General features: G+C 39.5%; 1 protein-coding gene across 3 annotated transcripts in view; it reads right to left on the bottom strand.

The window, feature by feature from the left end:
- Positions 1-27257, bottom strand: part of GRM5 (glutamate metabotropic receptor 5) — a 513137-nt gene that overhangs the window by 42890 nt on the left and 442990 nt on the right. For all 3 annotated transcript variants that reach the window (XM_032852842.1, XM_032852844.1, XM_032852843.1), the window contains exon 8: positions 9914-10853. In XM_032852842.1, coding sequence (XP_032708733.1) covers positions 9914-10853 — 940 coding nt within the window. The remainder of the gene's footprint in view (positions 1-9913; positions 10854-27257) is intronic.

The following is a 27257-nucleotide window of genomic DNA, read 5'->3' as shown; positions in this document are numbered from 1 at the left end:
CCCACATGACTGGGACTTGCTTAGCAGATGTTGACTGGAATGATCTTTACCTTCTCTGGGAGCTTCATTGGGGTTACTGCACTTTGGTTTTTAGTTACCATTCATTTTAGAAGAACAAGCAGGGTCAGTGACAGCTCTGTTTGTTTACCGAGTCATGATCTCTCTCTCTTTTTTCTCCATGTAAAAAAGCCACCCGAATTACAGAAAAGAGTGCTATTAGTCTGCATTTTGGCCATGCCACTTTAACTCAGCAGAGGGAGAGTCACAGTTTCTGGCAACTTCTGTCATCCAGAGTGTGCAAAGAAGGAGCCCAAGAATAAGGCCAGGCAGCAAGCTTGTACACAGGAGGGATGTTGTGACTCACTCTCTCTCTCTCTCTCTTTCTTTGACTAAACAGAAGTGAGCAAGTGAATATGCACTTGCCTTCCCAAAGAGAGCTTCATATCATGTGATGTATAAAATTGACCACAGTGATTCATCACTTAGTTTCTAAACATTAAGTAAAATGGACCCATCTGGGCCAAGTTAAAAATCAAAATAGTTTTTTCATGAAGAAATATAAACGCACTGCCAAAACCATAGGAGGAATGACAAGAGTGGCTAACACTTACAAATCTCTTTTAAACTCTGAGGAAAGCCTAACTTTTTTTTTTTTTTTTAAGATTTTTATTTATTTGTTTGACAGAGATCTCAAGTATGCGGAGAGGCAGGCAGAGAGAGAGGAGGAAGCAGGCTTCCCACTGAGCAGAGAGCCCGATGTGGGGCTCGATCCCAGGACCCTGAGATCATGACCTGAGCCAAAGGCAGAGGCTTTAACCCACTGAGCTACCCAGGCACCCTGGAAAGCCTAACTTCTGAAAAAGCACTGTCACAGAGACTCTGTAACCTTCTACTTAAGAATATAATGGAAATTTTGAGGACCATTTGCCCCCAGGATGTAGCCATGATTTACTAGTAATTCAGGCCAGGTTCCCAAAGTCAAATGTTTCCATTTCAGTAAATTTCCTGAAGACTGATGTCATGGAACATCATATTAGGTCACCAGAGCTATATATTAGGTGGATGGGAACTGAGATGACCCCATGATTAGGAGAAAGGAAACTCACATCTCATGAACCTGCCTGTGGAACATACTCTGTATAATGCTCATGATCCTATGAGCATAGCGCACAGTGGAATACAGAGTATCATCCTCATCTTCCAGAGGTTCTGAGAATTAAGGGCTTGGTCTCAAGTCCCAGCTGGTGAGTGGCAGAGCCAGGAATGGAATCTATATCTTTGCTGACTAGGCTCCCTTCCTACACCACAGTACTTCTGTCAAGTTATAACAGGATTGACACCGACAGCCTTGTTCCATGATGTCACCCTGACTGATTGGCCTATATGCCAAACAAACAAACAAACAAAATCACCTTTAGGGTCTTTTCTCTGGGAGTAAAAAAGTAGAATCAAAATACTAATCAGTCAGACTTTTTTCCACACAAACAAAATCTATATAGATAGTTTAAAATCACCATTGAATAGGAAAGCTATCAGGCAGCCCTTTCAAGTTCAAATTTTACCTCAGAGGCTTTTGAGATAAAACACAAGTCAAATCAGGCTCAGCTGAGGGAATGACCATGGCAAGAAAGTACAGGGCCATAAAGATCAGGGAGCAGTTTTCAGGGAAACTCCTAGAGGCAAGTCACGTCCTGCACCCATTCAGTCTCAATTTTCCTCAGCTCAGGCGACAAAATAAGAGCTGGGATGGGGACCATTGTTGGATGGTTATCTGCATGTGCCTGGAAGCCAGCCTGTCTTTATGGGAAGCCTGCCTCTTCTACTGACTCTCTTCATGGATTTGAGCAAGTAAATTACCCTCTGCGTATCCCAGTTGCCTTATCTAAGAAGAGGATTGTTTGGAGGATATAAAGAGTTAATCTGCATAAGGCTCAAAGGGGCCATCACCAAATGCTAAATGAATATAATTATTCACAATCCTCCACCCTCCTTTGTGTTCACTGTCAAATGCCAGTGTCATTCGCACACCAGTATTCATCTACCCCCCCCCCCGCATTTATCCATTTATTCAACAAATATTTTTGAGTGCTAACCAGTGCCTGGCACTGGGCTGGGTTCCAATGGCACAGGAAAAATGAAGACATGGACCCTGTGCTTAGTAAGTTCATGCGACAGTGTGTGTGTGCGCGTGTGTGCCCTCATGCATGTATATGCGTGCGTGTAAGGGAGTCTTACAGTTAAACATGGAATTATAACACAGGATGATGAATGTGCTAGAGGGAGAAGCACATGGCTCGCTTGGATCATGAAGAGTGGGACCTAATGTGGTCTCAGAGGGTCAGGACAGGCTTGCCAGTAGAAGTGGTATCAAAGTTGAGTGTGATTTGGCCAAGTTGAGGGTGGTGGGGCAGGTGTATTTTGTAACACATTAGCTGCACTGATAGCAGCCTGAAAGCAAGAAAATTGACTGTGTCCGAATGGAAAGTCAAGCAGGGAGTGACCAGATGCCTGGCTGGCTGGGAGAAGGCCCCTATCCCCAGGTATTCTGTAGCCTTTCCTGCCACAGAAGGGGAAGGAAGTTTGGCTTTATCCTATCCTCGCTGGTGAAGCCCTGAGGATGGCTAAGCAGGCATAAAGTATTTCAATAGTATCTACTGTTTAAATTGGATCCTTTGGGCGGTTTTCTAATTTTCCACATGTAGAATTTTGCTGCTTCTGCCTCTGGGTTCCTCTGATCCCCCGTGGACTCCTATCACGGCACTCCATCACATTATGAAATCTAACCTGTGTCCAGTTCTGTTTCGGGAGACTGAGAGCTCCTCAAAGAGTGTTTCTTACTTACCTCTGGATCCCCAGAATCTACTTGCACTCTGTGGAAGCTTGATGAAAAACAACAAGTTTGCTTGTAGCATAAAGCATTTTTTCTTATATTTTTTGAACCAAGTATTATCAGAGAAAATCTGGGCAATCAAGTCAACAAAGTGAGTAGTTGTTCTTCTTGTAATGGCAGTGTGAGCCCTAAGAGCTGTTTCCCACCCGCATCAGAATCTGTCACTGAGCATTGCTGTGTGTCAGGCATGGTGCTAGGCGCTGAGGAAGACAGAGAAGACAGGGTTAAGATAGTTATGGAAATATCGCATGTCTACCCAAGACAACCCCCTAGGGCCTTTAGGGCCTACCACAGTGCCTGACAATGTTCAGTTCTATTCATATAAATAATAAATGAAGAAGTTGTGAGGCATGTGTGCTAAATGTTCTGAGAGTCCAGATGAAGGAAAATCTGTGAGACAGTCTCATCCGACAGGGTTTCAGTGGGGAAGCTGCACCCTGGAAGAGAAGAACCACCTGGAAAGATAGAAGGAAGAGGCAGGGGATTCTATTTTTTTTTTTTTAAAGATTTTATTTATTTGACACAGAGAGGTCACAAGTGGGCAGAGAGGCAAGCAGAGAGAGAGAGAGGAAGAAGCAAGCTCCCTGCCAGAGCAGAGAGCCCGATGTGGGACTCGATCCCAGGACCCTGAGATCATGACTTGAGCTGAAGGCAGAGGCTTAACCCACTGAGCCACCCAGGTGCCCCGAGGCAGGGGATTCTAAAGAGGAAGAGATACACGAACGTCACCTCATATGGACTCATAACTCCTTAATGATATTTAAGCAGATGGAAATCCTCAAAGCTCTGAGCACAGTTGGGGTATACTGACCCATACTGACATACAGAGAACCAGTTTTCCAGGCAAATTATAATCTGGGCAAAGGACGTGAAAGGGTCAGCCATTGCTTTAGCAGATAGTCTGACTGAGCTCTCATGACCATGTCAATGAAAGCGAAGTTCATTAGTTAATTAAAACAAAAGCGGCAAATGATAGTTTCTAAAATTAAGGTGGAGGCAGTGCTGATGTTTCTGCCTCCTGAGGAGAATCTGCAGCAAGGCTTTTACCTTCTGAGAACATGTATGATCTAGAGCTACAGCCTCTGTCATTCATTTAGCCATGAAATGACCATTGCATCTGAGAGCCTCAACCCCAAGACGCTGGAAATTCTGAATCTTGTAGAACCAGAACTTTAGACTCAACACGTTCAGTGCTTTATTTAGGTCAGAAGTGGTTTTGTGTTCATTTGTCAATTTGCAGCTGAAGTGAAGGCCTTACACGGAAGCATGGCATCATCTGCTTGACAATGATTTGATGCTGTGCCATGTCGTGCTGGAGAATTAGTGTCTAGAACCAAAATGTTAATCACAGGGACTGCTATACATTGATGGCATAAATAGTACGTTTCTATATAAAAAAAAATCTATAGTGACTCACTCCCGTTTAAATAAAAATCTCCCTTTGCTATTTCAGTGAATTGAATGACTGACTCTGAGCACTTTTCTTTCTGGGGCTCTAGGGTGAGCCTATTTCACTTCCCAGAAAGCTGCTAGATCTCTTGGTCTTGGCTCTATTTTTCCCTTAGGCGCTTAGAGGACACAAGTGATTCTCTCTCCATGACCGGAGGTGGAAATTGGCTCTTTCTGTCCCCCTTCTCACTGAAGACAGGAACGACTCTTCAGTCTCCCAGAAACAGATCTTCTCTTTGGCTGTGATATTTTCCATCGTAAGTCTCCTTTGTAGTATCAATGCTCCAGAAAGTTAAAAGAGTTACCTGGAAGTAATAGTCCTATGTTCAACAAGCTTGGGGAACGATTGAAAAGAATGAACGAATGAATGATTGGTTTCTACATTGCAAAACTTCTCAGTGTTTATCCCTAAACACAGTCACACTATTCTAAAGGAATAGTCAGCATGCTTTCAAATTTGTTTGACCAAATACCTTTTATTTTTTTCCCCCATGGAACAATTTATGAGACTAGCTCTCCAAAGAATACATTCTGGGGAAGGCTCAGCTCTAAGGCCAACGAGCTAAGGTCTGAGTTGGGAGCGGAGTGTAACTGACTGTTCACAAGACTGTGGGCGAGGGTTCTAACCATGATAACCCAAGTTCCCTGTTTGAAAAATAGGAAAGATTATTGCTCCTTCTTTCAGTATTTTCAATAATTACCACTAGGTGATTCTCCTACCATTACCACTACCCCTGCCACTACGAGGTACTATCACTTTCCATGGTAAATGCTATTCATGGGCTTATACAACAAGCACTTGACACCCCCATCTCCCCCTCAGTTTACATTGTAGAAGATGTGAAAGGTAAATGCACGCTTTTTTCCTACTCTCTTGCACCTAGGAGATAGCAGGAGACCATTTTGGCCAATGAGACAGAAAGGGATCCTGAGAAACCATTGTTTTCCCTAGTGAAAGATGCAACACATAGAGCCATTGTGCAACCATAAGTAAAAAGGCCTGGAGAGGATGCCTGGGTGGCTCTGTTGGTTAAGTGTCTGCCTTCCGCTCAGGTCATGATTCCAGGGTCCTGGGATTGAGCCCCATGTCAGACTCCCTGCTCAGCTTCTCTATCTCCCTCTGCCTTTCCCCCTGGCTTGTACACTCTCTCTCTTTTCCTCATTCTCTCTCTCTCTGAAATAAATAAATAAAATCTTAAAAAAACAAAAGGTGCAGAGAAGAGCGGAGATGTTGACTCTGGCACCACTGAGAAGAGGAAGACCATGTCTGTCCACATGTTTCTTGTAACACGAGGGAAGTGAAACCCGTACAAATCATATAAGTCTCTGAAAATCAGGCTTTCTCTTACTTGCAGCTGAACACATTTCAAAACATTTATCTACCATTGATTGAGTGCTATCTATACACTAATACTAAGCATTTGACACACATCACTTCATCTACTCTCACAATAGGGATCATTGTCTACCATTTTACAGTTGAGGAAGCAGACTGGTGTACCTTATTCAAATTCACACAACTAGGTTTGAATCCAGGTGTGGCTCCAAAGCCAGAACTATACACTAGTTTGCTATATTTCCATCTACTCTCTCCACATCCACTGCTCCAAGAGTGTGTCCTAACTTTTGGAAACATAGTCACTATAACCTTGGGAGGTATTACTTTCATTTTAATGTGTGCAATTAGTGTCACCTTTAAAATGGAGCCCTAGCTGTCTGCCATGAGATGTATAGGACTTTTCAAAAATAGCCCAGACCCAGTCTGGGTTTATAAGAAAATAAACAGATGGAAGAAAACAGAACCAGGCTGGGAATAGCATAGTAGCTGCCTCTCTCCAAAGACCCAGAGTCAGGTATTTAAGCTAACTATTTAAGGCCCCTGTAGATCCCAATAAATGGGTTCATTGGCATATTATAGAATTCAAGCCCGAGAAACCCAACTAATGAAGGTAATTCAGAATAAAACATGAAAATATTAGAAGCATCCAAGTTTACTTCTTGCCCACTAGTCCCATTAAGTCCTGGAGATAGATAATGTGATACACACTGGCCTTTATAAAGTAAAAAGATAAATCCATATGTAACCAGTTATATCTTACAATGTGATAAATACCACAGTAACATTCTGAATGTCTTGATGTTGGATCACAGAGAAGAAATACTCAGTGTGAGAGCTCATGGGAAACCTAGAGGAAAATAATTTTAGTTTGGATCTAAATTATTTCGTAGAGTTATAGCTAGAAGAGGATGCTGGTAGGGGATGTGTGTGATGCAAGGGTATTAGTGCTTTTTCTGGGCTTTCTTCTCCACATCAAAAGCAGGGTCCAGCCTGAATATGCCAGTTAATGACAAAAAATAAGTCACTGTCTCAGCCATAATCACTAGACCAGCATTTACCACAACTACATATAGGAAACTTAACAAATGCCACCATCTTCAATATCCTAATACCCAAACTGCAAAATCAAGGACTACATGGCCCTGTAGTGAAAAAGGTTAAAATACTGCCAAAAATCTGAAGAATTTCTATTTTCTATTGGCCCTATTAGTAAATTTTGTTATTTATGTTGCCCCTTATTTATTGAAGTAGAGATGAAATAGTTTAAAAGAGTAACCAAATGTTACTAGAGGTAGGTTAGAATTAGAGCAAAACATGAAGTCAATGGATGGGAATGATGACTTGATTCTTGAGCAGAGATTGAGGGCCATGGGAGTGCAGGGGATATTTGTAATAGAGATCACAGTAGGCTTCATGTTATGAAAGGCAATAAAACCACTAGGGGATAGTATTATGCATACCTAAACACAAGCAAGAAATACCCACCACATTCCAACCTTCCCAAATTTATTTGCTCAGTAAATGTACCAAAGATTATTAAGTGTCTTCTATGCATCAAGGGCCCTTGTTGACACTTGCAGGCACTGGAGGCACAGTGATGACAAGGGAGACAAGGCTCCCACTCTGAAGGAGCTCACCTTGCTTAAATTAGGCCAAAGGGTGTGCTGTATAATCTGACAAGGAACCAGACCATGTCGAAATGGAGATGCTTTGGAAAGCTCAGTCTGTGTAATCAATGTGTCTATAGACCTCTACTGCCTTTTACGGTGCTCTCTCTGTTATTAGGGTCATCCTTGTTGCATTCCTGATACAGAGACTTTCAGGGGTGGAAGAAGATTGACAATTGTTAACACCGTTAGAAATAGCAAATATAGATTTAAAGTGCTTACTACACGGCATATACTTTACATGTATTTACTCATGTAGTCTCACAACCCTGTCTGAAGGCTGTGGTTCATTAGCTCCTCCATTCATCGGAGGAGGAAACCAAGGCATAGGGAGGTTAAGTGATTTGCCTACAGTTCCACAGCTGGTAAGTGATGCTGCCAGTATTCAATCCCAGAGCCGCCTGGTGCTGTACTCTGACGCCTTCTTCAGTAAAGCCGCTACTGTGTACCTGGCCTTTACACATAATTATTTCTTTCACTCTTTACAATCTTCTGAGGTAGGTGATATGATCTAAATTTGGCAGATAAAGAATCTCAGCCTCAGAGAGAAGGAATGGCAGTGCCAGGGTTCAGACTCAGGAGAAGCTGGCCACAAAGCCAGTGTTCCTCCGCATTGCTTCACACTGTCTAAGGAACCTGCCTGAAGCAAGTTTTCGGGGTGCTTAAGCTAGGCTCGCAAGGCTGTCTTTCTAGGAGCCTGTTTTACCTATCAGGAAAGGTTTTATTGGGAGAGAGTTGGGTAAAAGAAAAGTCTGAAAAATAGATCTACTTAGACAAAATAAAAGGCTGATCTTACAAAAGTTTTGGAAAAAGAATATTCTAGAGAGGAGTCAGGAAAGCAGATGGAAAATATTCTGGCAGTTTAGAGAGATGAAAGGCCTTCTGTGGCCAGACCATGACATTGCCACGATTTACTGAAGAAACTGAAGACATAGTTGTTTGCCCCAAGATTTATAATTTAGTTAAATACCTTGCTTGGTGTACATGGAAAGAGATGAGAGGCATACAGGGATTAGAAAAAAATTAAAAGAGGCAAGGATACAAGTTAATAATGCAAATGAATTAAGCTATGTGATTAAGTATCTTGTGAGTGTTTCTCAATCCTTAGAAGCACAGTACCTTTACCATCACCGTTATTCAGGCTTTGAAGAATAAGGGCTGATAGAAATGTGGGACTTTCCATGCAGGCTAAATTATGGTATAAGAGAATTGTTCAAGCAATAATATTTAGCTATTTATCTTCAATTCAAAAGATGTTTATCTTCCATTTATGTATCTAGACTTTAGGAAAATTGTAAAATCTCTGTAGAGTAAGCAGATAATATCTTCACTAGCTCTTTCAGTATGTACTTCTTAAATGGAAGGAGTCCTTATTCGCAGTAATAATCCATGTAGCCTTTTTAGTACCTCTAAATTTGTTCCCAAGCCACTGATAAGATGATCTCATTTCCCCCATGTTGGGAAGTTATTAGTTGCACTAATTTCACATTGGCCCCTCACAGAGGCCACAGTCTTCTCTTCCCCAGAGAAGCAGGGAAGGAGAAAGTGGTTAATAGCCAGGCTTACCACTGGCATAAGTCTGAGCAGCTCTATGGGGTGATCGGTTAAACTTTAAGTTCTTAGAATTTAAACAGATTTTAAGGAACCATAGTTCTCTGAGATAGCATGCAATATAGCAATCTATGCTACCAGTATTCTCTAGATGTTTATTGAAGATACAGCTCTCAATTGGCTAAAAAAAAAAAAGAGAGAGAGAGAAAGCAGCGCTCGTTGCCTTCCGAAGTGCCTTGGAGGACTTTATCACAGAAGGAGGTCCCTCATGGTGGGGGAATCACTGGCTGTTGGCGCCAGATTCTTTTCAGATGGAAATTACCCACAAGTACTACCTGGGATACTGAACTTGAAGGGTGGGAAGGGACGCTGGGCAACAGAGAAGATGGGAAACTGGCTGGTTGTTGTGGAAGATTATATGCAAGGTCACTTTTGGAAACTTAGACATTTCCCAAAGAGTTCAAGTTGCCCATTAAGAACTAAAACACAGAGTCTACATTCACATGTCTCTATGGGATGGGCAGTCGAGGGCTCTTCTGGGCTTGGAAAAGTTCAGGCACACAGCGCAGCCAGATATATAAGGCTCGTGGTACTCTGCTCAGCATAATCTTCTGTGTTAACAATAACCTCTACTCTGTTCTGGTGAATTAGAATTTGGTCCACGATGTATTTCTGTCCCCTCAGGACTTGGCTTAATCACTTGCCTTGCCTTAGCTTACTGACTTAGCTGTGCTCTCCCTGACCTTTTGGACCTCATCTCCTTTCTGCTGAAACTCTGCTTTTTCTCTTGATCCCAACTTCTCTGTTTCTGACTTTGGCTTAAGTAACTGGGGCCACACCCAATTAATCCCCTAAAAACCATTCAATGAGAATGCCCAAGGCCCCTTTCCCCACCCCCACCCCTCCTTCCGGAGTTTGATTCATTCAGATATTTCCCACTTAAAAGACCAGGAAGCAAATGCCATTGCTTCAACTATAGAGGCCAGTGCCCCACAACTCCCCATCACCCCATTTTACCTTAGGGTTTCCCCAGAGGAGCCCCTCCTCTTCCACAGGTTGACCAGGCTGCTGGATCTGCTGGCTGCCGAGGATGACTTGCCATCCCCCACATGCATGCGCACCACGGTAGATGTGGTGAAGGCGCTGCGCACATTCCTCTCTGGTTTGGCCAGGATGATGTACACCTTCGGCACAAACATGCAGCCCAGTGCCACTGTGGCACTGAGACTGACGGAGAAACACATGGTGATGATTTTGTAGTTGCTGCCAAAGTAGATTGGCACAAAGGCCAGCCATATAATGCAGGTGGTGTACATAGTGAAGGCAATATACTTGGCCTCGTTGAAGTTAGCTGGAACGTTTCTCGTCTTGAAAGCATAGAAGGTACAGCTCAAAATCAGCAAGCCGTTGTATCCAAGAGGTGTGACAACCCCCAGGTTGGTGGTATTACAGATCAGGTACACTTCTCGAATGCTTGGGTAGTCGTGCATTATATCAGGAGGCTCCATTATAAAGAGGGCAACAATGATGCCCAACTGAATGCATATGAGAATGAAAGCAATCACCAGCTGGGCGCAGGCACTCATGAATCTGGGCTTTTTGGTACAGATCTTCTTCTTGCTGCCGGCCAGGATCCTTGCAATACGATTGGTCTTGGTTACAAGGGCTGAGTAGCTCATGGCTGGGGAAAGACCGATACCAATTCTCTGAAGGTAGCAATAAATCTGTTTGGGCTTTGCAATGAGGCAGAAGGTACATAAGTAACCCAGGCAGATGCCGGCAAGGATGATATAGCAGAGTTCCCTGCTGGAGGACTTGACTACTGGCGTATCACGGTAAATGATGAAGACTGCAGTGACAAATAGGGTGGCCAGTAGGCCAAGGCAGGCAAACACCACAGCTGCAATGGGCTCAGGATCACCCCAGCGGAGATACTGTACTGGGATCAAGTCACAGCCTGCAGAGACACAGACACATTGGAAAAAAAAAAAAAAAGAGGAAACATTTACTTGGGTCACCTAAGTGAACTGCGTAAGTTACAGCAGCTGCTGATGACCCTTTTCAGGACCCTTTGACTCCAATCTACCTTTCCAATCTCAATATCCCATGTTACTCAGTTCTTCATATATTCATTCATAAAATATGTATCTTTATAGTATCACACATCCTGTGAGAGGAGCTGTTCTAGGTTCTGAAAACAAAATGGTGAAGAACATGCGCCCTGCTCTCCTAAGAAATAATTGGGGAGGGAGTGCTTCTAAATAATTACTTACAACTGTGATAAGGGCCATTAAGAAGGACAGCATGGTTCCTAATGCAGTCTGTGGGAGCAATCAAAGCCTCCTTCAACAGGATTGAGCAAATGGAAGTGTTAGTTCGATGACTGGGCATTCAGTATATACAGCATATGGGGATTAATTGTAAGGAAAGCTAGGGGGCACTGGAGGCATGAAAGGAGGCCATGGTACAGGTGCAGTGAGTGGCCTAGATAAGGCTGGGAGGTAGGAAGGAAGGGCTCTTGCAAAGCAGAGAGGCCTAGACCAATAGGAAATCATTGGAGGGATCTATATATACAGGAAAGAAAGGACATGGTCACACCAGTGTTAAACATTCCTTTGGATGCTGTGTTGATCTAGGATGAGATAAAAGTGTGGAAAGATTTGAAAATTATTTGAAGCAATAGAGAGAGTTTAAATGGATGTGGGCTCCTTGAGAGTTGACCAACAGTGGATCCATCTATGCTGTCCTTGAATCCACTGTATAGAAAGGTTAGGATTTTCAGAGAAGCATATGGTTCCATTGTTATAAAAGAGAAGATACTTAGTAAAAAAGGGGGAGGGGGCAACAGAGGCAAAATGACCCCAAAGGCAAACAACTGGTCTGTGTGGGAAATACCCACACTCCACACTCCAAAAACTATTCTTAACTCATGGCTTGCATGTTTTTATATCACTTCATTACACATCAGGAAAAAAAAAAATGACAGAACAAATGGCATCATTTGGGGTATGCATCTTGTTTTCACATTTCTTTATGATCGTGATTCTCAAACTTGGCTGCACACTGGCATCACCCAGAGGCATTTTTAAAAAATCCTGTGGCCTGGGTCTCGCTCTCGGAGTTTCTGATTTAACTGGTTTGGACATCAGGATTTTTAACAGACACTCCAAGTGATTCTAAAGGTACAGCTAAAGTTAAGAACCACTGCTCTTAGAAGGGTCATTTCTCTCTCTCTCTCTCTTTCTCTTTGTGTGTGTGTATAAAGTAACATTTGTTACATTTAACAGAAACATAGAGATAAAGAAACCGTATTGAGTGAGCAGGAAAGGAGTTAAACAATCTGGAGCACTGGACATTTGAGGAACATGGCAGAGATAACTAATTGCCTGCAAATATCCATTCTCCCTTTTATATTCAGCAGCAGATTACTAATTTCATTTGGGGCTGGTAAAGAGTGCAGCCACACTACATTTTCCAGCAACCTTTTCAGTCAGATTGCTATGTGACTAGGTTTTAGCCAGAAAGATATAAGCAGGGAACTCCTTATAGAAAAATGACTAATCTTGGAGAATACCCTTTTGGTCCTTCTCGGCTTTCTCCTTCCCTTTCCTGGAATATAAAGATGGTGGTTAGAGCTCCATCAGTTATCTTGGAATATAAAGTAACTTTAAGAACAGAAAACGTGTCCTAAGTTTTGGAAGAGAATCCCCATTAACCATGGAATCACTCACTAGCTCTAGACTACAGACATCACATTTGTCTTGTTTAAGCTACTTCTCCGCCCCCCCCCCGGCGCCCCCCCGCCTTCTCCGCCATATATGCTTCCAACCCTAATCCTAATTGTTACAGGTGTAAGATTTTCCTATTAAATTCCCATATCTCACAGTCAAGGGTGTTGCAGTAAGAGGCTTTGAGTATCAAAGGTTACTTGGTGGTAAGGGAGACAACAATAAGTAATAATAGCAAAGAAACATGTGGTTCTTTCAAAATATGTCTAAGGGCAGCTCTTGAAAAAGGCAAAGAAATATTCTTATTTCTGCCTTGTCAGTCTCTTTCTTCAAGATCTCAGGCTTGAAATAGTACCATTAGTATTACTGTTAAATTCATTATGGGTTTAATGGGACTTGTGAGTTAGCCTTGGATCTTTGGTACATTTTACAGAATTGTTTCTATGGGAAAAGCAGTCTTATTTTAAAAACCTGTGTATTTAGAGACACCTGGGTGGTCCAGTCAGTTACGAGTCTGATTCTCGATTTTGGGTCAGGTCATGACCTCAGTGTCATGAGAACAAACCCAGCTTAGGGCTCCAAGCTAGGCATGGAGACTGCTTAAGATTTTCTCTCTTCCTCTCTCTCTGTCTCTTTCCCCTGCTTGCTCTCTCTCTCTAAAACAAAACAAAGCAAAACAAATAAGAAACTCTCGTGTATTTAATATTGAAACAAGGTGTTTTTAACTTAAAGAAATGTGGATGGCCTAGACTAAATATGAGACCGTTATTTTACATAGTTATTAATTATAAATAAACACATATCTCATTGCTAATGAAGATATTGTATCCTTATTTTTAGGCATCTGTGTTCACATATGCGGCTTATATGTGGGAATTCAATCTCTGAAATTTTAGTATACCACGGGGTTTTACTTCATATTTATAGATTTGTTCCTGGTAGAGACTATTTTATAATAGGAAAATAGGGATTAGTCAATTATTCCTATCTTTATTCTTCCATAACTGTTTATTTAGAACAGTGATGTGACAATGAAATCTATTATCTACCGTAGTTAATTCTAATGGGGCCTGTTTCCCCTCATAGGTCATGAGCTGTTAATACCCACAGTAACTTACTGGCATAGGAAACAGCTTATGTGGTGCATGAAGTGGGAATTTTTTCATTAGCTAAAAAGAATCAACTGAAAAAAAATGTATAAATGTTTACTTTAAAGGCTCTCATTTTACTCCTTTTCCTCTGCTGTTCTGCTAAATCTTAATTGTTTCTATTTAGATGTAATTAGCACCCTAATCCTAAATGTTTTGCATATGACAGCACTCACCACTATTTTTACATCAAATTCTTGAACTCTTCCCATGTAACCCATTAACATCATGTGTGAAACTAAAGAAAATGCCATTAGATATATTTGTTGGAAGAAATGTGCATGAGGCATGCCTATAATGTGGTGTGATTATTGTCACAAATTTGCCAGAATTTATACATTCAAATGTGTGTTTTTTTCTTTAATGTGAACCACTCAGAAGGCTTTATGTTTAGTTTAATGATGCTGCCATTGCACAAAATACTTTTGTAACTATTCTCTTGGAATAGCAAATTGGTTTCTGATTAGAGTGTTATAATCACTGAATCTTATAATTGGGTAAGTTCTTAGAGTTTCCAAAAACGGATGTGCTTCACAATCACTTGCAGCGTCTATAAAAATTCAATCCAAGGGTCTAACTCAGGAGATTTCGAATCAGTGCATTTTGAATCAGGACAAAGGAATCTTATTTTGAATAAGTAAGCTTAATGACTATACAACTGATCCTTGATCCTTGGTTGGCAGCCCAACCTTAGAGTATCAGACTGACTTCTTATCCAGTCTGTGAATGCCTTCTTTGATAATTCCAAGGTGTGATCATCCACACTGTACCTAAGACTTTGTTTCAAATATTTTATTTATTTATTTGGCAGACAGAGATCACAAGTAGGCAGAGAGGCAGCCAGAGAGGGAGAGAGGAGGAAGCAGGCTCCCTGCTGAGCCGAGAGCCCGATGAGGGGCTCCATCCCAGGACCCTGAGATCATGACCTGAGCCGAAGGCAGAAGCTTTAACCCACTGAGCCACCCAGGCACCCCTGTACCTAAGACTTTGAACTATATCTCAAGGCCAAGATTAGTGGTGGGGGAAGATAGATCAGAAAGTCAGGAGGTGAGGATGGCAAGTGGAGACTGGAGGTGAATAAACTGATCAGAAGGCTATCACAAGAGGATGATGGGAAAAAACTAAGTCATTGTCCTGAAGAAGACATTGATCTGGGAAAGACATTTTAGAGCTGGAATTGAAACAAGTTATGAGGTAGACAGAAGTTTCAGGAAAGGGGCTTCTAACCAAGTTGATAGCAATGCTAATAAAATAACTAAGACGAGGGCTGTAGGAAGAAAAGTGTCAGATTTTGTGGTGATGATAGATGAAGAGAATGGATGGTCCACTGATTTCCTGGACACCTAAAAATGTTATCACTGCTCAGTAATAACTGGTACTCATGTTTATTTTTCAGGTATTAGTCTTAAAGGATTAATATTCCTGTAGTTAATAGTTCCTAGACTATTACATTTCCACATCCTTTTCCAGGTGTCTGTTTAGGTAGAAGGAATGAGGAGTCAAAGATCCTGGATGGATACCTGATATTCTATAAGTCAGCGAGGCAGGAGCTCCCTAACAAGTTCCATGTGTATGTGTCCTCGGCCATTTCAGGTGTACAACACTGATGTGGGGCCATTGTGGGACTATCCTTTGATACCTGAGCAATAGATCTGCCCAGAGTACAAGGTGTTGACTGGTGACTAACATCATGCTTCGTTTAAGTCTGTTCCATGCATAGACCATTTTTCTGTCTTTAGACTAGATTTTGGTTTCTAGGATGTTGAGCCAAGATAGCAGAAGAATGCAGACTCAGAATTCTTTCTGCATTGTTCATACCCCTGAAAAGAATCTCTTCACATAGCCTGAGCTAAAGGTGTTTTCTTTATCACTTCCATGGTTCAGAAGAATTGGAAGTGGTGTGTGTGTGTGTGTGTGTGTGTGTGTGTGTGATATTTAGGTACCTTATTTTTCTTTGTAGCATTTACTATAACATCACCTATTTTGTGTGTATGAGAGAGGGAGTGAGAGAGAAAGATTATATTGTTAAGGTCTATCCTCCTTCCTGGACTTCAACACTCTAATGTTAGGGAATTTGTCTCTTTTGCTCACAGATGGATCCCTGGTACTGAGCATGTTGCCTCACTCATATTAACATAGCAATTCACAAATTAATATATACACCATACAATCAAAACTTATAATTTTCTTCCTGGTGTATGGATCAAGTTATTCACAGCAAACATTTTTTGTTGCCTTTAGGAAGTTCCAAGTTACAGAATTCCTAGTTACCATTATAGATAGAAGTCTAAATTCAGTAAAGATTCAGTAAATAAATTCAGTAAATGGAGTAAAGATTCTGGTAACCAGAGAGAGCAAAACTAAATAAATACCTCAAAAGCTTACTTCTGCATAGAGGTAACCTGTTTCGCATTAGAAATATTCCTGGTCCTAACTTGGCAATGATAAATGTTTTATATTGACAGACTAATGTAGCTCTGAGTAGTTCATTGGATCTGGGAAGCATGGGTAGAAGAAAGAGAAAGGAGACAGAAGTCATTCTTTAAGAAGTGCCATCTAACTATAAAGTTCAGAGCACTCTTCTCAAGAAGGCTATTAATTGCAACATGTTTTACTTTAGGCCAGGAAAAAAAAAGTCCTCAGTGGGGAAGGCTTATCTAGAGTTGATTGATTTTTACCACTATGTCATCATAAAACAAAACATACCATGATTACTCCCTGATTTAGTTGGTATCCAAAATGTTGGGTAAGTTTTAACTGAAGCTGCCTCCATAGGAAGTTACCTCATTCCTACTTATGCGAGCATTACAAAAAGGAAGAAACTAACATTTATTGGGTGCCTACTATATGTCAGATGTTATCCTAGATATTTTATTAAACAAGTCAGGTAAGTATCATTAATTCTGTTTTATAGAGGAATAGTATAAGGTTTGATATGCTAACTTATTGGGGCTGAGATTAAAATCCTGTGGGATTTTTGACTGATTGATTGATTGATTGATGGTGTATCAGGAGAGGGAAATGGACCATGTACCCCTTTGAAAGGGTTCTTGAGTCTTCTTAGTAGGAAAGAGAATCATGAATGATTAACAGTGTCTGCTCATGGGTGAGGAGGGGCTAGTGGTAGCATACATATTTGATATTAGTTATCCTAACAGAAGGTCATGCCTCCTTCTGAGAAAATCTCATTGGTTCAGAATCATCAACAATGTCCTCATCCTGGCACGTATGTCCTGAGTTGCTGGGCCAGAGATACCAATTGTTGCCTTTGTGTCTCTAAAGTTTTCTAGTGTAGACATTTTCCTGAATGGGCACCGGATCCCCATAGGTGACAAGAACAAGGACTGACTGTGGGACATTTCTAACATTGCCACACAGGAGACTCACAGCCATTCATTTTTCACTGGACCCAGCCTATACCATGCCCTTCATGGTTTATTAAATATTTGTGTTTTAGATTCCCTTAATCAAATCCCCTCAGAGAGCCGACAACTCAGGGCTGTAGCTTTCATTTAGTTTTCATTTTTTGTTCTTTTTTATTGGTTACGTTTTACAGGGGAGTTTGAAAATGTATGCAAAGATTTATTTCATAATTAAAGCTTAAAGGATGGTTTAATGGGACTGCAGGGTGCTAAGGGGAAGGATTATCACAGATGTACATTTGTAGGGAACAGCTTTGAAAAATATGACTTCTGGTCATACTGCAGATGAAGAGAGGAAAAACACAGCGTAGGGATTTCAGTAGTAAAACATCTGACTAAAACATTTTGGTCCATTTTTATCTTTCCCTCTCCCTTTTCACTAGCTGACTCCTCCTTCCTCTTTCATTTGCCAGGTTTTTCTGATCTCCTGAGCAGGAAGAACAGGTCCCTCCCAGGTGGTCAGCCTCTGGGCCTGGGCCTATCACCACAGCTGCACACCAGTGTTTTGCACATAATAGCACAACCGGCATGCTCACACTGAGTTTGCAGCATCTGTCTTACCTAGTGGACTGTTAGCAATTTGAAAGCAGGAGGCCATGCCTTTGCTTTTGTACTGTGCTTGACACATAACAGGGAGGGAAACAGGTGAATGAATGCATGATTACATTAAAGAAGAGGAGGGACAATTGAAGAATCAGGAGAAGGCACTTCATTTTCAGCTTGTACACAACTTTTTCCTGTTACTGTGAAGCTTTTACTCTATTTCTGTCTCAGTTTTCCTGCACGTGAAACAGAAATAATACAGAAATCCATTCCTTTCTCATCCCTATAATGAGAGCTTTGATCTCGAGAAACCCTCGGAGAAGAATTCACATGTGAGAAATTAGACTGATTACCTGAAAAGCATGAGTGAAGCAATTTCTCAGGACTTGGTCTATAAAAAGCTTAAGACTATTTTTGTGTTTCACTAGAATAAAACACTACAGTCATCACTTTAAAACCAACAGACTCTCAATAAAGTTTTACACAGATATTTTCACCTCTAATGAGTGTTTTTACAATTAATTTATATCTCTTTCTATTAAAATTATGGCTAGCCAGGTCCTTTGGCTTTAGTCAGACTCTCACAATTTTTTTCAAATACTCTGCGTACTAAAAGGCATTTTCTTCCTGTCTTCCATCAAAACATTCAGAGGCTTTTTGATTTTATGACTGGGGAGTTTTTGCAGACCCCACACTATTCCTTCTGTGTTCCCACAGTCCCTGTTACATGATCGTGATTTTTTGGGGGGGGGAGTGGCTCAGAGACATAAGAAGAGTATTCTAAGGCCTGGGTTTACATTACCTTGCCTAAGGCTGATTGCAGAATTGTATGTATATTCTGTCGTAGATTTTACCTCTCCTTTCTCTTCCCAAGACTACTAATTCCTGAATTTTACGTGTCATAATATTTAAGTATTTCTTAATTGAGCTGCTGTTATATATGTTATTAACTAAAATGCTCTTATTTACTATAAGAAGAAAATATAGGAACACCCCCCCCATATATAAATGCGTAAGGGCCAAGATTAATACCTCATTTTACCATTAAAGAGATTAAAAATTTGTTCATTTAGCCCAACTAGAGCACGTCACTCACTTCTTAGTTGAGCGCACATTAGGAAACACCCACTCCATTCAAGATACTTGTCCCACACCACGATGATACACAGACAATCATTCATCCCTCTAAAATGGTGGCTTGGGTGCTGGGTGGCTCAGTTTGTTAAATGAGCCTTTGGCTCAGGTCATGATCCTGGAGTCCAGAGATAGAGTCCCACATCAGGCTCCCTGCTCAGTGGGGAGTCTGCCTCTGACCCTCCCCCTTCTCATCCTCTCTCTCTCTCATTCTCTAAAAAAATAAATTAAAAAAAATTAAAATGGTGGCGTGGTCAAAAACACTCAGGCTCTGTGACTCTATTCTTCTAGGCACTTACATCTTCTTCAGGTTCCCACATTCTAGTAGGTGGGCACCATTACTTCATGGATTTTTAATGAAGAGAACTGAGGTCAGATTGGATGTGGAAAGCATCTAAAGGAACCACAGGAGGAGAAAAACAGATGTGGAAAACAGAAGAAATGTAAAGAAAAGTGTGAAAAGCAGAAGTCAGATGTGCAGAAGCCTATCTCTACAGCCTCATGACAGAATGTCGTAAGAGAATTCTAATATTTCTGGCAATTATTGCTGAGAGTTCCAATGGGAAGTCGATAACAGCTTTAGGAAGGAAGATAATAGTGCCTTCCTGCCTATATCTCAAGGATTCGACCGAGGGCCATATAAAAAAACATGCAACTTGAAGAGTGGCATGATAATTATGAAGTGAGAAAAGGAGGAAAAAGAAAAGTCTATGCATAAAAAGGCAGTGACTCAACATCTGTTAAATTGTCTTTGTGTTTTATTAGATTGTTCTATGTTCTTCTGGGGAAAAGCCGGGCCTATTTCATCTTTCTTGCCTGTTTATATATACACAGCCCCAAGTAAATGGTATTATGTTGTCTTAAATTGTTTGTAAGTACAAGGCAGCACATATGCTCTCAGAATTTTTCACTTGACTTAATGTAATTTTTAAGAGGTGGCAAGTAGGAGACATTTATCTGTTTCATATTACTCATATACTATACCACTGCCTTATGAAGTATTTTCCAAGAGGGTTAGATAGTGTAGTGGTAGGCATTGTATTATAATGTTTTATGTTATTGGGGGGAAATGTGATAATTTATTTTGGGTAAGCTCTATTTATCAAGAACTGAAATCAATGAAACCACATTATTTTCTTCAGTCTGGTTATATCAGAGTGGTTTCTGACCACGAGGACATTGTTTTTAGCCAGACCACAAATTTATCACTGCGAAGAATACAGCACACATTTTTCATTGCATGGTTTCTGGCAAGATGAAAACTGGCTTATGTTCTCTTGGAAACTTGTTTTGAGAAGGTCCATTGAGAGAGGGCCTTTTAGCAATATTATTTTTTCCTGGGCACAAATGATATTGTGCTTATAGATATATCATCTTTTTGACTTCTCTGGTCGGATAAACAAATTTATCAGTTAATGAAAATTGAGAAATTGGAAGAGTAAGAAGGCATTTTACAATTTTTTGATGCATGAGCCCTGGAATTTCACTTAAAAAAAAAAAACACAACCCATTGTTCTTTCCAGCATTAACTAAAACAGCGTTATCAAACTTGCTATTTGAAAAAGACCACTATACACAATTTTTCTTGCATTTTAGAGATCCTTTCGGAAGGAATCCAGTGATTCATGTTCATTTCCATATTGCCTATGGCATCGTATCAAGGAAAAAGTACAGAGTTTTACATCAGGGCTTTTACAGTAAGGCTTAAGCCTTTTTTCTTTTACTTACTTTGTGACCACAAACACTGATATTTTACATTTTCAACCTCAGTTTTCTGTAAGATGGAGATAATGATTCCAATCTTTGGATTAGTTAGCAGAATAAGAAATTCATATTGCAGTGGGTGACAGACACTCTCTACATGGGGATTTGTTTTCTTCTATTCTGTAATTTATTTCTTCAGTAAATATTTATTATCTATTATATTCTAGGAACTTGATATTCCAAAGTGAACAAAACAGACAAGGAAAAAAAAACCTAATTTAGTTTTTATTCCAAGTAGAGATATTGACAATATGCAAATAATGAGTAAAAATAAATTAATACATAAATAACATAATAGAATAAAAGTTAAATATGAAATGGAGAAAATAAGAGGTAGAAGAGGGTAAGGAGGGACAACTGGTAATATTAAACAAGTTGCCCAGGCTAGACCTTTGAGCAAGGACTTGGAGGAAGGAAGATTAATAGTATGTGTGTCTGAGATAGAGCAATCCAGTACAGAACAGCTAGGGCAATGACCCTAGGATAAGAACCTTCTAAATGTTTTATCAGAAATAAAGAAGGACAAATGTGTTAGAGGGAAGGGAAGGTGAAGTGAAGGGAAGGTACTTCAGAGACACAACAAAGGACCAGATTATACGGAACATAAATTTGCAAGGACTTTGTTTTTTGTTCCTTTGTTTTTGTTTTTTTATTTTTTTATTATGTTAAGTTAGCCACCATATAGGACATCATTAGTTTTTGATGAAGTGTTCAATGATTCATTAGTTGACTTTGAATGAGATAGGATTAAAAGGATTAGCCACAATGACCAGGTGGGATTTATCCCTGGGATGCAAGGGTGGTTCAGCATTTGCAAATCAATCACTGTGAGAGAACAAATCAGTAAGAGAAGAGAGAAGAAACACAGGGTCCTCTCAGTTGATGCGGAAAAAACATTTGACAAGATACAGCATCTGTTCCTGATCAAAATGCTTCAAAGTATAGGGATAGAGGGAACATTCCTCAACTTCATAAAATCTATCTATGAAAAACCCACAGCAAATATCATCCTCAATGGGGAAAACCCGACAGCCTTCCTTTTGAGATCAGGAACACGACTAGGATGTCCACTCTCACCACTCTTGTTCAACATAGTACTAGAACTTCTAGTAACAGCAATCAGACAACAAAAAGAAATAAAAGGTATTCAAATTGGCAAAGAAGTAGTCAAACTTTCTTCTCAGATGACATGATACTTTATATGGAAAACCCAAAAGACTCCACCCCCAAACTACTAGAACTCATACAGCAATTCGGTATTATGGCAGGATATAAAATTAATGCACAGAAATCAGTTGCTTTCTTATACACTAACAATGAAAATATTAAAAAGGGAAGTTAGAGATCTGATTCCATTTACTATAGCACCAAGAACCATAAGATACCTGGGAATAAGCCCAGCTAAAGAGGTAAAGGATCTGTACTCAAGGAACTACAAAACACTCATGAAAGAAATTGAAGAAGACACAAAAAGATGGAAAAGCATTCCATGCTCATGGATTGGAAGAATAAATTTTGTTAAAATGTCTATACTGCCTAGAGCAATCTATACTTTCAATGCCATCCCGATCAAAATTCCACCAGCATTTTTCAAAGAGCTGGTGGAAACAATCCTAAAATTTGTATGGAGCCAGAAGAGACCATGAATTGCTAAGGAAATGTTGAAAAATAAAAACAAAACTGGGGGCATCATTTTGCCTGATTTCAAGCTTTACTACAAAGCTGTGATCACCAAGACAACATGGTATTGGCACAAAAACAGACACATATACCAGTGGAACAGAGTAGAGAGCCCAGATATGGACCTGCAACTCTATGGTCAACTGATCTTCGACAAAGCAGGAAAAGATACACAGTGGAAAAATGATAAGTCTCTTCAATAAATGGTGCTGGGAAAATTGGACAGCTATATGTAGAAGAATGAACTTGACCATTCTCTTATACCATACACAAAGATGAATGAGATAGAAAACCATCACAGGTTCTCAGACAATGGAGTAAAATAATCTGGCTTACTTTCCAAAAATATATCTCTGCCTGAGGTGTTAAGAAGTGGCTGGGTGTGGTGCATAAACAATGAATTTTGGAGCACTGAAGAAAAATAAAATACAATTAAATTAAAAAAAATAAAAAAAAGAAGTCGCTATAGGTAGGGGGCAAGGGTAGAATCAGAAGACTACTTAGGAGGTTATTTCAGTAGTAAAGATAATTAATGATGATTACTAGGATAAGGGATCTTACAGTGGAGGTAGTGAGCAGTAGTAGAATTCTGTTTGAAGAGTCAGTGGGATTTTCTGATCGACTGATTAAAGGATATGAAAGGAATCAAAAGATGATTCCAGGGTCCCTGGGTGGCTCAGTTGGCTAAGCAACTGCCTTCGGCTCAGGTCATGATCCCGGAGTCCTGGGATGGAGTCCCACATCAGGCTCCCAGCTCCATGGGAAGTATGTTTCTCCCTCTGGCCTCCCCTCTCATGCTCTCTCACTCTGTCTCTCTCTCTCAAATAAATGAATAAAATCTAAAAAAAAAAAAAAAAAAAAAAAGATGATTCTAAAGTTATTGTCTTTTGAAAGAATGGATTTGCCATCAATAGAATGCTACTGATAGAGCAGCCTTGGGGATCAGGAAAGTAAAGACCTGGTTTGCATCTCTGGAACTGTACAATATGAGATATCTATTAGACATTCAAATAAATAAATATTAGACAGTTGAATATTCAAGTTTGGAGATTAGATGAGAAATCTGAGCTATATATTTAAACTCAGAAATTTCTTCAGTGTGTAACTGAGAACAATAACATGAGACTAGGTAAGATCACCAATGAAGCAAATGTAGATAGAAAAGACTAAGCCTTGGGACACTACAAAACTTTATCTTTAACTTAATTTCAAACACATAGCTGGATATAAATGAAAAAATACTGAGGGCAATAGATGCTAAATCCCTTTGGGAGGAAGATTAAAAAATTATTTTTTCCTCTTGTGATTGAGAAAAATAGCAGAAGTGGATAATGATGACCTCGATGGAACCAGAAAACTCTTGATTACAGAGAGTGGTTTAAAAAAAAGGGTGGGGGAGGCTGGGTGGCTCAGTCCGTTGAGCATGTGACTCTTGATTTCCTCTCAGGGCTTAGTCTCAGGGTCATGAGTTCAAGCCCCAAATACCTTTTAGTATTATTATAGATCATGAATACTTTTCTGGAGTTTCTAGATCACTGTTAACCTGAATAATCCATTCATTTAGAATCAGAAGGCCTAAGAAGATCATCTGAGTGACCTTAAAAGAAATATTCAACAGATAAAAATTCACTGCCTATTCTGTGCCATTCACTGGGCTAGACAGACCTTGACTTAAAGGATCTTACTGTCAATTGTGGAAGACACTAAATAGAGTTTCGAACTTTTTCCGGATTTTCTCATTCATTCATCTTCAATCAATCAATCTCTATATTCATTTCTCATTACTATATATTTTTTAAAATTTTATTAACATTAGAATGATTATATAATTGAACTGTTAACAGGTACTAAACTCCTTGTACACTATTTCATCTCTCTAATACTTCTTTGAATTAGTTACTACTATTACCTTCATTTTATGTAAGAAGTTGAAGCTCAGACATAGAAATTTGTTTACGTAAAGTCTCACAATGAATTAGCTGCAGAGTATAGATTTGAACATGGATATGTCTGAGTCCAATGCCTTTTGATTTAAACCACTAGCTACTGCAAGATAATAAAGATGAATTGTTACAGACATGGCCAAAATTCTCATCTGCATTTTTTAAACTACATTTGTCATAAATTTACCTTCCTTAAATTCTATTGGTGTTTATGTAACAAATTTAAGGAAAATCTAGAAAATGCTTAGTGACCTGGGAATTCCATTATTAAACAAAGTTGTCTCTTGCACCTGGTCACCATTACGATTTTTGGTCTTTAGAAAATGATAGTCCCCAGCACTTGGATGGCTCAGTTGGTTAAACATCTGCCTTTGACTCAGGTCATAAACCTAGGGCCCTGGGATGGAGCTACCCTCAGGAGGGACCCTGCTTCTCCCTCTGACCCTCCTCCTGCTCCTGAGTGTGCTCTCTCTCTCAAAGAAAGAAAGAAAGACAGAAAGAAAGAAAGAAAGAAAGAAAGAAAGAAAGAAAGAAAGAAAAGGTAGTTCCCATAATACAAGCTTTGTTAGAAGGGTGAATGTGAAATAGTGCTTCCCTTGCCCCTGAATAGCTTTGTGATATTAGAAAAAATATTTTCAGACACATACATTCTTTGATAGGACATGTAACATTCCTCAGGGTCTTTTTTTTCCACTTAAAAATTCCTCTCCCTTTTACCTGGTTAATTTCTAAATTCCATTCATTGATTCCATTTCCTTCCAGAAGGTACCACCAAACTGCCAAGACCTGGTTAATTTTCTCTTCTCAATGCTCCTATAGTAATCCCTACTTCCTCTCATCCCAACACTTTCTTTCCTCCTTTGTTCCTTTCCTTTGTTTATTCATTCATTCTCTTATTTCCTCTTCTCTCTTGTATTCTTTCAGTGGACAAACATCAAATCAATTTCTACTATATGTGGGGCATACTTAATATATTACATTGAAATTGCCTTTTTATTAGTATGTTTGTCTGCACAGGCCCTGAGATATTTGAGGGTAGGATCTGTGTCTCCATGATCACTGATTGTCTGGTGCCCAGTGCTATGTTTGCACCTGGTTAGAATTATTCACTCATGACTTACTATCCTCTGTACCACCAGTGAACCTGGCATAGGTTCATTTGTAACATATATCATAGGTAATACTTTCAATGCAATTATTTCTTTAAGTCAGCCCTCTTCTGTTATAGACAGTTGAGTCTATATAAATGAAAGTCAGGTACCTTCCATTTACATCTCTATCGATAGAACTTTGCACAGTTGACAACAGTGTAGCAACCTGATGAACTTTTGTTGAATGAATGATAGAATAACCAGATGGTATAACATATGTTCTTATTCAAATTTCTACCTAACCTAGAAGCCAAGAAATAGAGGTCACCATTTTTGAAAACCTGTTGTGTTTCTATTAACAGAAACTATTTATTATAATGATAATGATAAAAATAAACCGATTTTTATAAATAAATAAATAAAACAACTAAACTCATAACAGATCTCCCCTAAAGAATCAGAAGCAAATAATATTTAATACATGGCAAGGATCTTTTACCCTTTCCTCAGCCAAACTGTATTGGAATAAACAGGAAGCATATTTTAAGCACATTTGAAATGAAAATATCACAGCAACTTGGAATAATTAACATGTGACCAGCTTGAAACCTGAATTTTTTTCTTTTCTGTAATTTCTGGATAATATGGGACTCCAAAATGTGATGGTGGAGAAAGGAAGGCAGTGTAGCATAAAACAGTGAAATCACAGTAGTTAGGCTTGATTTTCTACTAGTTTTGTCAGTTAGTCACTAGTTTGAACAATTTACAGAATCTTCCTGGGTCTTAATTAACTCAGTTATAAAATAGTAATATCTATCTCATAGGATTCAAAAGGGTAATGCTTAAGATAGTTATAATTTTTGGTAATGAAAATCAGTCTTCCTATATATTTTTTAAATGTACTTATTTATTACAGGACAAAAAAAAAAAAAAGGCCCAAGAAAAGTGGGACAAACTGAGAACACAAATGAAGTAATTATTTGTAAGAAGAGAGTAAAACTGAAATGCAGGGAGTTATAAAACCTGAGTGGTTAGTCCCCTTGGAGCTCATCCTCCAATCCCTCCCAGGTTCCCACCAACTCCTTTTTGTTTGACTCTCCTCTTTTTTTCTTCCTAAATGAAGATACAAAGGTTCTAATCTCCAAAGCAATTAGGTAACTGGGGGAACCAAAGAAACTTCCTAGAGAATGTTCCTATTGACATTAAAATGTTGATATGCCCTGCCTTCTTTCTATTTTACAGCTCTGCATTGAAAATAAATAAGATACATTTCCTCATAATTGAAAAGCAGGAAATCATTCTAACTTCCTGTCATAAAGCTTCACATTGAGTTACTTTCTGGAAAGTCATTTTATTTTTGCTTTTTCCTTTCAGTTAGGTTTGTTTGAAGGTTGCCAGACTTGGCAAATCCACCTGAAAGTGTTTCCCATGGCTTTGGCTTTCAACAGAGGAGCCAAAGATCTGCTACTTTCAGCCCATCCCAAATTCTTTGACAGAAACAAATTAAAGATTCTTTCTAGGCAGTTTTTATATTTATCTGGTGGGGAATGGTGTGCAATGAAAAAGTTGTCTTGGCAGAAGCTTTTAAGGAATTCTCTGAATACTGAACCCCAATTGTTGCTTTCCACTATTTTTTTCCTCCTTCCTTGCACAAACCACATTAGACTGCAGTTGCATTCTTCTGTCAGGGAAACAATTACCTTCTCCTTTTGATTTTAATTCCTAACCAGATCTCTTCATTGCTCTTTTTTCCCCACCACATCATCATAGTCTAAACCGCAAATAGCTTCACATTGTAATCTGCAAAATTTCATTACTGTGGTTTTTCTCTTATCCTCCTTTTAAAATCCCCATTTTAATCTTTATTTTTAAATTGTATCTTTCAGTATTCAATATTTGAATAGCTCA

Source organism: Lontra canadensis, unplaced genomic scaffold (genome assembly GCF_010015895.1).
Source record: "Lontra canadensis isolate GAN:19392208 unplaced genomic scaffold, GSC_riverotter_1.0 scaffold7, whole genome shotgun sequence".
Classification (NCBI taxonomy): domain Eukaryota; kingdom Metazoa; phylum Chordata; class Mammalia; order Carnivora; family Mustelidae; genus Lontra; species Lontra canadensis.
Note: the sequence above shows the minus strand (reverse complement) of the source record. Positions and strands in the feature narration are given on the sequence as shown.